We start from the raw sequence: 12,416 nt of genomic DNA on the forward strand, positions 1-12,416 counted from the left end.
AAGGATAGGTTTGAAATCAGGCTTGAGTTCGAGTCCTGATCTGTTACTTACTAGTTAAATAGTTTATTTTCAATAAGCCTCAGTTTCCTCATTTATAAATGGAGTTAATAATTCTCTCCCTCAGGATTGTTGGATTGGAGGGAGATTTATGCAAAGTACTGTGCCTGAAACAGTGACTAAATAATTAGTAATGACATGAATGGAAATGAGGTGGATGATAATGATGTCAGCTTGAATTTAAATGGCTGTAAAGGGCAAATGTGTACAAAAGACGCTGTAAAGGAGTGTCCTACATCACTAGAATATAGTAGGAAAATTTATTAAATTGTTGCTGGACAAGTTTTTAAGGTGTGTCCTTGTCTAGCTTAGAAATAAAAGTTTATATCATTTAGAAATAGCAGCTTTGACCAAAAACTCTGTTATTAATCAAAATCCATGCTACTGCAGAACTTGTAGCGTGAACAGTGTTTAAATTTATTAAGGTTTTTCTCTTATCAAGTGTGATTGCTGAATATATAAAGTGCTGATAGTAACTCGAGGTAATGTCTAATGAATACACCTTTTTAAAAACCAATCTAAAATGATCAGAACCCCTTCCCTTTTTAATGACACCTCATGAGAGAGTTCTTTCAGATTTGCATACCTAAAAAAGATATTTCTGCTTTTCTCCATGAGTGATGAGGAACTTAGCCTTGGAAGGGACAGACAGCAGTATGTTCCAATGAAAAGTAAAAAAAAAAAGTTACATTCCATCAGAATGCACTTGTCCCAAATCCCAAAATAACATTCTAGAATTTGTGAAAATGAACTAATGTAGGCCAGCCTATCGAGAACTAAACTAGATAAATGTTTGCACTGATCTTACTCATTTCTATCCACAGCTCAGTTTGAAGCAGGACCTTGTAACTGAGATGCCAGAGGTGGTTTAGATTAACAAAGCCCCATTGCTTGACACCTCAAATCCAAATGACTTCCAAATGAGCATAACAGACTATATGGTCCTGACTAGAACAATATTGTGCCTACTTTATCCTCCATAAATGGTAATCAGCAGAATCCAACATGCATTTTGAGAGCTTAAAGGTAGGATTATCTGAAGATGAGACAACAGTGTGTGTCAGAGATGTGTTTGTTTTGTTAGTGAACTTGAAACTCGACTGCTGCATAATGATTTTCCTCGTTATATATGTAAACAGACTACCGTGAAGGCCCCAGATCTTGCATGAGGTTTGTCATAGGGAATCTTGTATTTTCAGAAAAATCTTTTTTTTTTTTCTTTCTGAGAACTGATATTTGTAATTTCATCGTGATAGAATATTTTAGTTATTCTTAACTGATTTTGCTTATGATCACCGAGATTGACTTAGCCAGAGACAGACAAAACAGGCTAGCAGGTGGACACTCGCCTGCCCTTTAGGAGCTAACGATGTAATTTCTTCTCTTCACCCACTCCTCCGTTTCCCCCAATGCGCACACACCCTACGCCTCCCTTTCTGACACCCAGGAACATTTCCTCCGTGTTTACCCAGCTCTCGCTAGAGTGCCCAGGGGTGTCATTGACAACATACTGAAAAATGAAAGTGATATCCTCGAGGGGTGGAGGCGGGGAGCGTAACGGAGGTCTGGCAGGGAAAATACATCCACTGGCCGGGAATTTCTGCACCATTTCGGGCTGGTGAAGTAGTCGGGTAGAGGTTGGGGAATTTCCCCAACGTACCGCCCTCCTGCCCGAGCCGAGCCGGAGTGCGAGCTGCGCGCGCCGACGCCGAGATGCGCAGGCTTCGGGATCCTCCACTTCTTGCCGCTGGGAGGCCCTCTGCGTTCCCCTTTCCCCGCGCCGGCCGCCTCGCTCGCCCGTGCAGTGGCACCCGCCTTCCACCAGGGAGCCTCGGGCGAGAGCTCCCCCGCCCTCCGTCCCCCACCCCCCTGCAGCTCGCTGGCTCTCTTTCTCCCTCTGTCTCACTCTCTCTCTTTCTCTCCCTCTCCTATCGGAGCACAATGAAAGCCTGTGTATCGCCGTGACTCCGAGCGGCGGAGCCAGTGTCAGCCCAGCGGCGAACAACAGACGGGAAAAAGAGAAAGGAAAAGACCGGCTACTTTCTTTTCCATCTCTAAAAGCGGAGCAATCCAAGAGATAGAACCACATTGCTTATTGCGAGTCCAGACCCTCAGATCCACTGGCCGGGGATGGAATGTACAAAAGTGGACAGAAAAGTGGCTGGACATGACTCGGTGCAATTTACTGGAAGTTTGTAAGTTTGACCATCGTTTGTAAATTACTCTCGGAAGAGTTTGTCTCTCTTGATACTGTATTAGAATCGAGCCGGGGGTGAGGACTAGAAACGTAAGCGGGAAAGAAGAAAAAAAAAATGTGTTGAAGGATCTCTCTCTCAGTGGCTAGTGACTTCAGACTGCTTTCATTTAAGGCTGGGAAACCTTAGAGGGAATGAGGATTTTACCGGTGATTGGATTAGCTGAAGAAAAAAGCATGGTCCAGAAGTCCAATTACTGACATTAACAATTGAAAAGCTGTCTCCCTCTTTGGGGAGAAGACCACATCCTACAGCACCCCCAAAGAGGAGAAAACACCGGAGCAAAGGGAAAGGGAGGAAAAATTAAAAGCCAAAAGATAATCTCTGTTTGATTTTTGTACGTTTTGAACATTGACTTCAGAAAGCTTCTGAAACAGCACTTTAAAAAAAAAAATTGCGGAAAAGTAAAGGCCGTGGGTTACAGAGACCATGGTAGATGTGGGTTCCTCTGCAGAAACATCCCCATAAAAGAATCTTCGGAAACAACTAGGTGACGGGGGAGTCCAGCTCTCTGTTAATACCTCTCACAATTCCCTTTGCTGTCTGTTCCTGTCTCTTGCTTGACAATCCCTGAATTCCTGCTCTAACCCCCAGATCTTGTGTTTACAAAGTACCTCTTGTCAGCTTGGTGAGTGGGGGGTGGGGGGCAGGGGGAATCCCCACTAACTCTCTCCAACTTCTCCAGAGCTGTCAAATACAATTAGAGCAAGTTGATCAGGGTTTGTTTCCAACTTATCCTCTGCCATTGGTTTGTGTTCTTTCTCCTCACCCTCTTTTTACTCACTCCCCTCCCCCATACCTTCTCCACTACGCGCCCCCCCCCGCCACCGCCCCACCGCCCCACCGCCCCCAGCCTCTGAAGACTTCTATTCATGTGGTCCTGAGCTCTGAGCGCAGATTGTCAAAAGCAGATTTGCCTGTGCTAACCGGCTATAGCTTCCCACCACCTCACCATCCCACGGGCAGCAATCATTGTGTCCAGTAAGATGGGGGACACAGCGCCCCCGCAGGCCCCCACGGGAGGGCTAGGGGGGGCCCCCGGGGCGGGGCTCCTTGGAGGGGGCTCGGTCACCCCGAGAGTGCACAGTGCCATCGTGGAGCGCCTTCGAGCTCGCATCGCAGTCTGCCGTCAGCACCACCTGAGCTGTGAAGGACGCTACGAACGGGGTAGGGCCGAGAGCTCGGACCGGGAAAGAGAGAGTACCTTGCAGCTCCTGAGCCTCGTCCAGCACGGCCAGGGGGCCAGGAAGGCCGGCAAGCACACCAAGGCCACTGCCTCCTCTGCCACCGCGACAGCCCCTCCGCCGGCGCCCGCCGCCCCTCCGACGGCCTCCCAGACGGCAGCGCCCGCGGCCCCAGCGCCCCCGCCGGACTATCACCATCACCACCAGCAGCACCTGCGGGGCAGTAGCAGCAGTGGTGGCAGCGGTGGGATCGACGGCGAGCCCCAGCCCCAGCCGCCGGCTTCCACCCCAGGGGACCAGAGGAACTCGGCCCTCATTGCGGTAAGACCCCAGGTTTTCTCCTCATTCCGGCGGTGGTCTTGTGGCCTTCGGTCAGGCCGGACGCTGGCCTCGGCCTGATGCCGAGTGGAAGACCGTGCGGAGGGCTACGGTGGCCCTGACCACCCCAAAGGCCGTTGGGCGTCCGGTTGGTGCCGTGTTGTTAAACCCTTCCTCGTCAAGTTCTGCGGTTGCTTGGGCATTGGTTTTCCTCCACCTGTAGAGTATTTCTTAAGGGGTAAGAAACTTGAGTTTCCCAGAGTTTTCTCTGGGGTCCGCAGACTGCAGAAAGGTTGGTTCCAAGGGGCAAGATCTGAGCCACTGGAGAAGGAAGGCCTTGCCTCAAGGAGCCTCTCACTTTGGCAGGCCAGCGCTGATTAGGCCCAACAAGCCATGCTTAGCCTGAAAGCATTTGTTTAGCAGCCAGTCCAGCTGACCTTTAGCCAAGCCTTTTCCTTCTTCTCCCATTTCCCTTCCCTTCTTTGAAGTGCCCCCTTCTCCTTGGGTAAAGAGAACACAAGTGGTCATCCCTAACAGAGCAAGTTCCCTGAGCGCTCCCTCATTCAAAAACTTGGGGAATTCTCCCCAAGACAGGTGAGGGAATTTTTTGAGAGGCCTGCTCCCTGGTTTCTTACAGACTCCCCCACTGTCCCCACCTAGCTTCTTTCCGCAGGCACTGCAATCAGAGTGCTGACTTGCAGCCTTCACTAAAGTGTGCAGGCGCCAAGAGGCTGTTCGCAGTTTGTCGTCCTAGAAAGTGCCTTGTCCTCTGCCACTCCTGGCGACAGAGTACCCGACCTGAGAGTTGTGATTAGGCTTCTGGCTGGAAGTTCTTCCTCAGAGGCTCAGACACACCCCACCCCAGAGGGAGTAGCCCTTGACTCATTGGTTTCTGGTGCCAGCCCTGGTCAGGTGATCACCCGGCCTGTGCAGGCTTTCCCCCCAAAGCTGCTGGGGCCATGGCCTCTGGGTAGAAGGTGGAGCCCCAAGGCCCTGTGGCCCTGCAAGCTTCCTCCGTTTCTGAGTTCCATGGGGCTTCGGAAATCCTGTGTCCACTCGCAGAACAGCTCCCATGTGCCCAAGACAGCCCTAATGAAAGTCAGCAACAGGAAATGGACATCCAAGCTGAAATGTCCTCAAAAAGCCCAAAGGAGAGGAAAGCACTGGGTCTAACTCTTTCTTGGAGGGAGCTTGAGAAGGAGCTCTGGGGGGAGAGCATCCTCTAGCCAGGTCCCTGCAAGCTTCTCTGTGGCTCCTCCTTATCCCTGGCCTGGGTCTCTGGTGGTGAAGTTTCTAGAAAGCCTGGGGGCTGAATTGGTTCTGTTCTGTTCCACCACACACACATATTTTGCCTGGGATGCCTAGAACTGCAACTTCCTGGTGCCAATTCCAGACGAGAGATAACAGCTAACAGTTAAACTGCTCAATGTTTGTTTTTCATCCTTGGATACAGTTAGCCTGTGGGGTTATTTCATGCTTCCAGGCCTAATTTCCATTCCTTTCCACCTGCTATATCCTCACCTCTCTCTGGAATTCCCTAGGACAGCAGTGGGAGTTTGTTTCGTGAAAGAAAGATGCTGGGGGTGGAGGGGGGGAATGGGTAAAGAATCACTCGAATGGAAAGAAGAATGAGGTTTGTGTGTGTGTGTGTCACTGGCATTTGCGGCCAAAAGCATCTAAATGCCTTGATTGTCCTCAGTAAATTTATAATCTGTCTGCAAGTCTCCCAATAATACAGCCTTGTATGCTTCACAGTCTCCTGGTAAGTGTTTCTGGGAGTGATACAGGGAACTAGGCGCCCAGCCCCAGAGAAGACAGATCTCTGTCCTGGGTGCCAAGACTGGATGTGGCCTTCACATCCCAGCGGCTGCAAGGAAGGTGTCTGCTTATGGCCTTGTTCTTTCTTTCTTTCTTTTTTTTTTTTGCTCTCCTCCCCCTTGGAAGGAAGCCTTTTTCTTGGGGTTTTGGGGATGCGAAGTGAAACTAACTTCAGTGGTGATTGTAACTTTATGTCAGCAGTGTCCATGCTGGGAGGTGTCTGGCCTTTCCTGGCTGGAGGCTTAGTGCTATAAGAAGCCAGAGGTAGCTGCTCTGTAACTCCTTTTCTAAAGGGGAATCTACTTTCTTTCTCCTCACTATCAGTCATCTCCTGAAACACCCCCTTAGAGGGGCTCCCTCCGCAGGCGCCATGAGGATTGATGAGATGTGCTGTGCCTGTAAGGAGTGAAAAGACCAGTGTATTTCTGATGGTGGCTTTTCACTACAGACCTGTGCCATGGCAAGGGGTGATCCACTACCCCCCTTTTGGTTATTGGAAATTCCCTTCTCCATTTTAGCGTCTAAATTTGGCTCTTTGTTACTCAGCATAGTACTCAGAGATGGTGATGCAAGTACTGTATTAACCTGATAACATTGTGTCCAAAGGGGAGGCCTGGGCTTTTGGGAGTGATTCACTAAGCCAGTTAAATCTGCTGGTCTCACTTCACTCGGGCTCCTCTTCTTTTCAGAAACACCATCCATTTAAAGGAGCCTTTGCACAGAATGGGTGTCCTTTCTTACTGCTCTGTCCATAACCAGATTTATCTCTGTCTCGGTGTGTGGAAGATATCCCTTTAATAGTTTATTCGTATGCCCTAAGTGGCCATAAATGCCCTTTGAAGAAAGGGAGAAAATATTGATCATCTAAAATCGAATATACACAGTGCCCTCAGATGAGAGGTCTGTATCCTGCATACCTACTAATACAGTGCCTTGTGTAGAGTCAGTAATTTTTCAGTGAGAGTGGAAAGAGAACCTCCATTCTTTAGGTGATTGTTGACTTTGAGGGGTGTGATACTGCAAGACATGTACAATGTCTGAGATTTACAATAGCCTAAGTTTCCAGAACAATGTCAGAATAACCTCCAAGCCGGTTCTAATTCTGTCCACATAGCCTAATTCTGCAGCCCTTACTCAGCCAATTTCTTCATTTAGCTCAAGTACAAGTTCAGAGGAAGCCCCTTTACTGCAGAGACGGCAGGAACAGGGCCTTTCGGAGGGCCTGGATTGTAAGGGTTTAAGCAGGTCTGCCTTTCTAACCACTTGGAGCAGGCTTTCGGTACTAAATCATTTCCTGGTGAAGTATGTTTGAATCTTTGAATGAACTGTGAAACTGAATAATTGCTGGTCCATGGGACAGAAAGGTTTAGAGCTTCCGTGGTGCATTATTAATCTTTCCCTTTTGCCTGAGACAGGCTCCTTTTTGTTGTTGTTGTTGCTTAGACTGTGTTGCTAGGATAGATAGATAAGTGGTTCCAAGTCATCTTTGGCTTCAGAGATTATCTTCTCCCTAACATAGTGTGGAGGAAAGAAAACAGATCGGACAAGGAATCTGTATCCTTGGTTCTGGGCCTGCTTGATCACTAACCAGCTGGATGACCCAGGACAAGTTACTTAGCAGTCATCTGCAAGACAGAACAATAATGCTGCCCTGGCTTGTTGAGAAAACAAATGAATGTGTGTGTTTCTGGATAGTCTTTGGAAAAAATTAAGCACTGCAGACATGCAAGGCATTATTACTAGTATTACTAATTATAAATGCTAAACAAGGAATCATAATACCAGTTTTTCCAGGGATTAAAAGTGTACTTAAGCTTTCAGTGTCTGTTTTAAATAGTGAAATAGCTTTTATTGTAAATAGAGGGATTATATTTCAAATTCAGTGCTGTCAAGATAAAACTGAGATATCAGTGTACTTAAGCGTTCTCAGAGGTCCCAGGAAATCCTAGTTAAAATGTGCAACGGTGTGAAAGTGTTTAGGGTCTTTTATGGCCCCTGCACAGACCTAAGCAGCTTCAGAAAGGTGTGTCTGTCAGAGTGTGTCAGGAATATTAGAAAAGTCGTTTGCACAAATGGCACAGGAAAGTTAAGTATTTTGTCAACAATAGTCTAAAATGTTAATTGTTAGCTTAAGAAAGTCAAACAAGTTAAATCATTGCCAGAGTTCCCCAGTTATTTTTAACTGATAATAATCAAGTTTCCAATTGACAATTCAGAATTGGAGGGCTGTGCGTGGGAAGGGGGCTGAGAATAGAAACACTTCATTGGCCAGATCTGGGAGTCTGTAGCTGTCTATGTGATGAATATCCTCCCTGGGACAGTGATAGGAGTATTTACATTATTTATATATGCACCCATCATTTCCTTAAGAACTGACCTATTTTTGTTCTGTTTTCCAGAACAAAGTAATAAAGAAAGAGTTCTTATTTATCCAGGACCTTCCTGACTTCTTTCCAGTAAATATAAGATCTCACAAAGGCAAAAGAGTTCAAGTGGAGAGAGAAGTTGGTACAATCCTTTATCAAAAATGGATAGAAAGCTTGTTTTGCCAGCAGAGTAATATAATTATGTCACCAAGACATATTGCTTGTTTAGGTCAATGTTTGTTTATACAAGGCCTCTGTTTTCTCTGAAATAATGTCATTACTAGGTAATGTTTATCAAGTTTTTCTAAACCTTAAAGTTTGATGCTGTATGACTCCCTTATGTCGGTAAACCTTTTGTTAAGTTACAAGACAAACATGGGTTTTCAAATGAAGTAGCTTGAGTAGCTGTTTTTGTTTTCATTGTTGTTGTTGTTGTGTGTGTGTTTAGCCCTGCTATTTAATCTCCAAGAGCTTATTAGGGAAATTTGGGAGAAAAAAATAAAACATCCAGTTCTGCTATGCATGGCAGCTAAACCATTCCAAGTAGACTCCACTACTTCCTTGTGCTTTAATCCTGTCTCTTTTATACATTCATAGGTAGGATCATGTTTAATGAAAACAATTCTAAATTCTTTCTTCTGCATTTTCATGATGATTCCCCTCACACTTTAACAGGTTCTGTGGGAGAATAGGGAAATACAGCTAAATACCTAGTCCCTTCTTACTTATAGGCTAGTTGGCAGATCAAGACCATGTTAACACAGTAACAGTGAAATGCTTAACTGGGTAGAATGGACCAAAACTGATAAAGAAATTCAGAGAGAGAAGAATAAATATGTATTCAGCCCTAGAATATCCAGACACTGTTATTATATATTTATGTAATGCTCAAAAAAAGAGAGAGGTGAGTAAGCAACATTTGACTAGTTTACAAATAAGGCAACTGAGGTTTAAAGATTTGATAAGTAGAAGAATTTCATGCATAGATTTTCTAGTTGAATCTTGTGTGATCCCTACTTCACATCTTCTACCTGTGTGAGCTTGGGGAAATAATTTTCTTCTTTTGGGGCATGAGTATCTTCATCTGTTGCTCAGTAGCAACCCAAATTGGATAGTTGTTATAATCTGTCTCAAGTATAAAATCTTGTTTGGTTGGAACTATGGGCATCAATATAAGCAGACATGATCTTAACACAGCACTATTGTCTTTGGAGGTGCTCTGTTCAAGGATGGACAGGGATGTTTCTTTTCTTAAAAGTGGCCCTGTGTGATATTGCTATTTTGGATTGCCCATGGGATTCTCTAGGCAAGGATACTGTAGTGGGTAACCATTTCCTTCTCCAGGGGATCTTGCCAACTCAGGGATCAAACCCAAGTCTCCTGCACTGCAGGCAGATTCTTTACCATCTGAGCCACCAGGGAAGAGTGTATCAGAGGCCCTGGGAAATGGTCTGGCAAGGAAGGCTCAGAGGAGTCAGTGTCTCTGAAGCAATAACAATCCTTCATATACTTGAAGACAAGTATTACATTCCCCCTCCAGCAGCCTCTTCTCATCGCGCACTGCCTAAGTGTTCTCTATTACCTATCTTCAAGTCCCTTGAGCTGCTTAATGCCTTGCTATTTACACACTTCTCCCATTCACTGTGAGTTATATACAGTGTGACATGGCCTTTGGCATCGAAAGGAGATGGTTTTAAAAGCACAGTTGCTAGACGCAGAAGAGAAGCTAAAAGAAGCAGAACCAGCTACACCTCTCTTCTTAGGCTGGCTAGGCCTTCCAGCTCAAATCAGGATTGCCCCCGTGGGTTCTCTGGATGCGTAAACTGACCTTTCCAACAAATGAGTTTACTAACTTGGAAAAGGTCTTTTCATTAAAACAAACAAACAAAAAATCATGCGCAGAAATTTATAAGAAGCTGTGAGTCCAGATGGTCTTTGAGATGCGCTGGCTTTCTTCCTTGCTTTTTAATTGCCGGTGTGTTACAGATATCTTACTTGCCCCGAGGTCGGTCGGTAGCAGTTTCCCCTATTTGGTCCATGTTCACAGAGCAGAGGGATGGCTCCCGGTGGAGTGGATGGCCGAGGGGAAGAACTAGCCACTCCTTCCCGCCTTGATTCGAGGCAGGATGCTGAGATATCAAGCACAGCTCCGGTGGGCTCTCTCCACCACTCAGCTCTGGCTCTTTCCTACGCGTATCCAAGGGTTGGGTGGAAAGAATGAAAGCTGTTCTGTTTCCTTGGAGAGAGGATGTAGAGAGAGGTTTACACATTCTCAGTGAGGCTTGAATAAAGCTAGAGAGTAGGGTCAAAGGAATGGCTATAACAGTATTTGACATGCACTGTGGTCCCCATGGGTCTTAATGGTTTTAGCAAAAGTCCTGAAATTTCTTATCACTATTGTGAACATGGGTGCTCTTTAGAGTTTGAGGAACTTATTAATTCAATAAATAATTTTTTCTATACCAAAACAATGAATGTATCCACAATGAGCAATTTGATATAGCCTTTGTCTTTTTAGAATTTACAGTCTGAAATGGGTGGGAATGTTTTAACATCAGCTGACGGAGGCAAGATAAGCATAGCACTTAAAAATCTGGGGTGAGGGTGAGACTATCCAGTTTCAAATCACAGCTCCTTTCTCAGTGGCTTACCACTTCTTGGTTAATTAAACTCTCCTGTCTCAGTTTTCTCGCCTGTAAAATGGAATGGTAGTCCTAGACTAACTACATAGGGTTGGTGAGTGAGGGAGGTAACTTCCTAGCACCTAGAGGAGGCTCAGTAACTTTTAACTGTTGTTCTTATTAACGTGAGAAGTGATATACGCAAGTCAGAGTCATGGTTTCCCCACTCAGGATTCTACCTCCAAGAAGATGTCAGGGATATTTTGTGGAAGGATATGGCTTTTCTCTTTTTATTTATTTTAAATGGGTAGTGAAGTATACCACATTATCCAGTTTCCTTAAAGAGTTTACTATGGAGATGCTGTCTGGGACGGGTTTACATTTCTCTGAAATGGGTTGAATAGTACCCTTCTTCAGAACAAGATCAATTAATATCTCTTCCACTCCTGGGACTCCAGGACTCCTCATCTAGAACTTGACTAGAGTCAGAGGTTGATTCCTTGCCTCTTCAAGAATAAAGGCTCGGTTTCCATTCAGTTGCCCAGAGAGTGTGGTGGGTGGGGTTGTGTGAGTCAATGAGAAATTGGGGCTATCTGTTGAGAATTTGGAATGATTAGAATGGAAGCATCCAAATTTACCAATTTAACTGAATTATTCATCCAGACTGATGAATAATTCTTACAGGAATCTGGTCACAGAGTCACAAAGAGGTAGCAGTTCCCTGCTGTGGAGATTTAAATGTGCGCTTTTGAGAGCCAGGTCCCTCTCTCAAGTTGCTAGGGAATCGGTCCTCTCCCTGCAGCCGCACACAAACACGCGGCCCGAATCTGCCCTCTTCCCAACCCCGACCTGGAGCATGCTGAAAACATCAAGCCTTGATGTGGTTCTTCTTCGTCTGGAATCTCTTCTTTGCTCAGTACCTCCTCAAGTGTGACTTTCCATAAGAAATGCGAGGAAAATGTTGCCAAGGCTTCAAAGCAAGTTTCTGTGAGGATGATTCTTAATCAAAAGCACAGTGTTTCTGTGAAGAAGTGACAGGATTAGAATGAGAATAGTCTTGTTCTCGGTGGATGATGTTTGAACAAGGACAGATTTGCTGGTTCTAACTTAGAGCACAGACTGTAGTTAAAACTTTTCTTTTAGTCTCTTTATTCCCCATCATTTAAACTCAGACCCTCCTCCTCCTCTTGAAGGATCATATTCTGTGGCAAGGTAGAACCAAACTCGTGTTGGGTTCGTTGTGCTTGATATTTGTTTTTAACAGTGATCTTACTTCCTGAGTCACAGCCGGTTCCTACGTTAGTGTGGAATCATTAACATTGTCGTTTTAAAAGTTCTCTTTTGTCAGAAATGTGGTTGAGTTTTCCAGCACTCTAATAACTCTCACCCACATGAAGCCCAGCATCCTGAATTCCTCACTGCACAACAGGCTTCTTTTCAGGTAGCTCTGAAGGATTTGAACAGAAAGTTAATTACATGTCTTTTCTTTTTTTTCCCCCAGAAAATTTACTTAAGGCCAAAGTTTGCTTCAGCTGCTAATAACTTACCAGGGTTTTGTTGGATACATAGTATAATCTCTTAGAGCCATGGTAACCAGGGTGCAAAGAAGTGGCTTAATTGAATACAGCGTGTACTGTACTGTGTCTTTGGAATGACGATTGCCATACTTTAGTGTACACTGCTCATTTCTGGAGGTCTCTGGAGTCTAAATTATGTAAAAATAAAAGCATTCTCTGGCTGAGCAGCTGAGAAGCTAATTTTTCGTTGTTGTTCACCTAAGTAGGCCCATACTTGCTA

General features: G+C 45.3%; 1 protein-coding gene across 1 annotated transcript in view; it reads left to right on the plus strand.

Annotated features, from left to right (window-relative positions):
* Positions 1-12,416, plus strand: part of MAML2 (mastermind like transcriptional coactivator 2) — a 409,143-nt gene that overhangs the window by 4,699 nt on the left and 392,028 nt on the right. The window contains exon 2 of the mRNA XM_040257878.1: positions 2,361-3,817. Within this exon, the coding sequence (XP_040113812.1) occupies positions 3,299-3,817 (519 nt within the window). The 5' untranslated portion in view covers positions 2,361-3,298. The remainder of the gene's footprint in view (positions 1-2,360; positions 3,818-12,416) is intronic.

The sequence above is a fragment of the Oryx dammah genome, unplaced genomic scaffold (genome assembly GCF_014754425.2).
Source record: "Oryx dammah isolate SB20612 unplaced genomic scaffold, SCBI_Odam_1.1 HiC_scaffold_17, whole genome shotgun sequence".
Taxonomy (NCBI): domain Eukaryota; kingdom Metazoa; phylum Chordata; class Mammalia; order Artiodactyla; family Bovidae; genus Oryx; species Oryx dammah.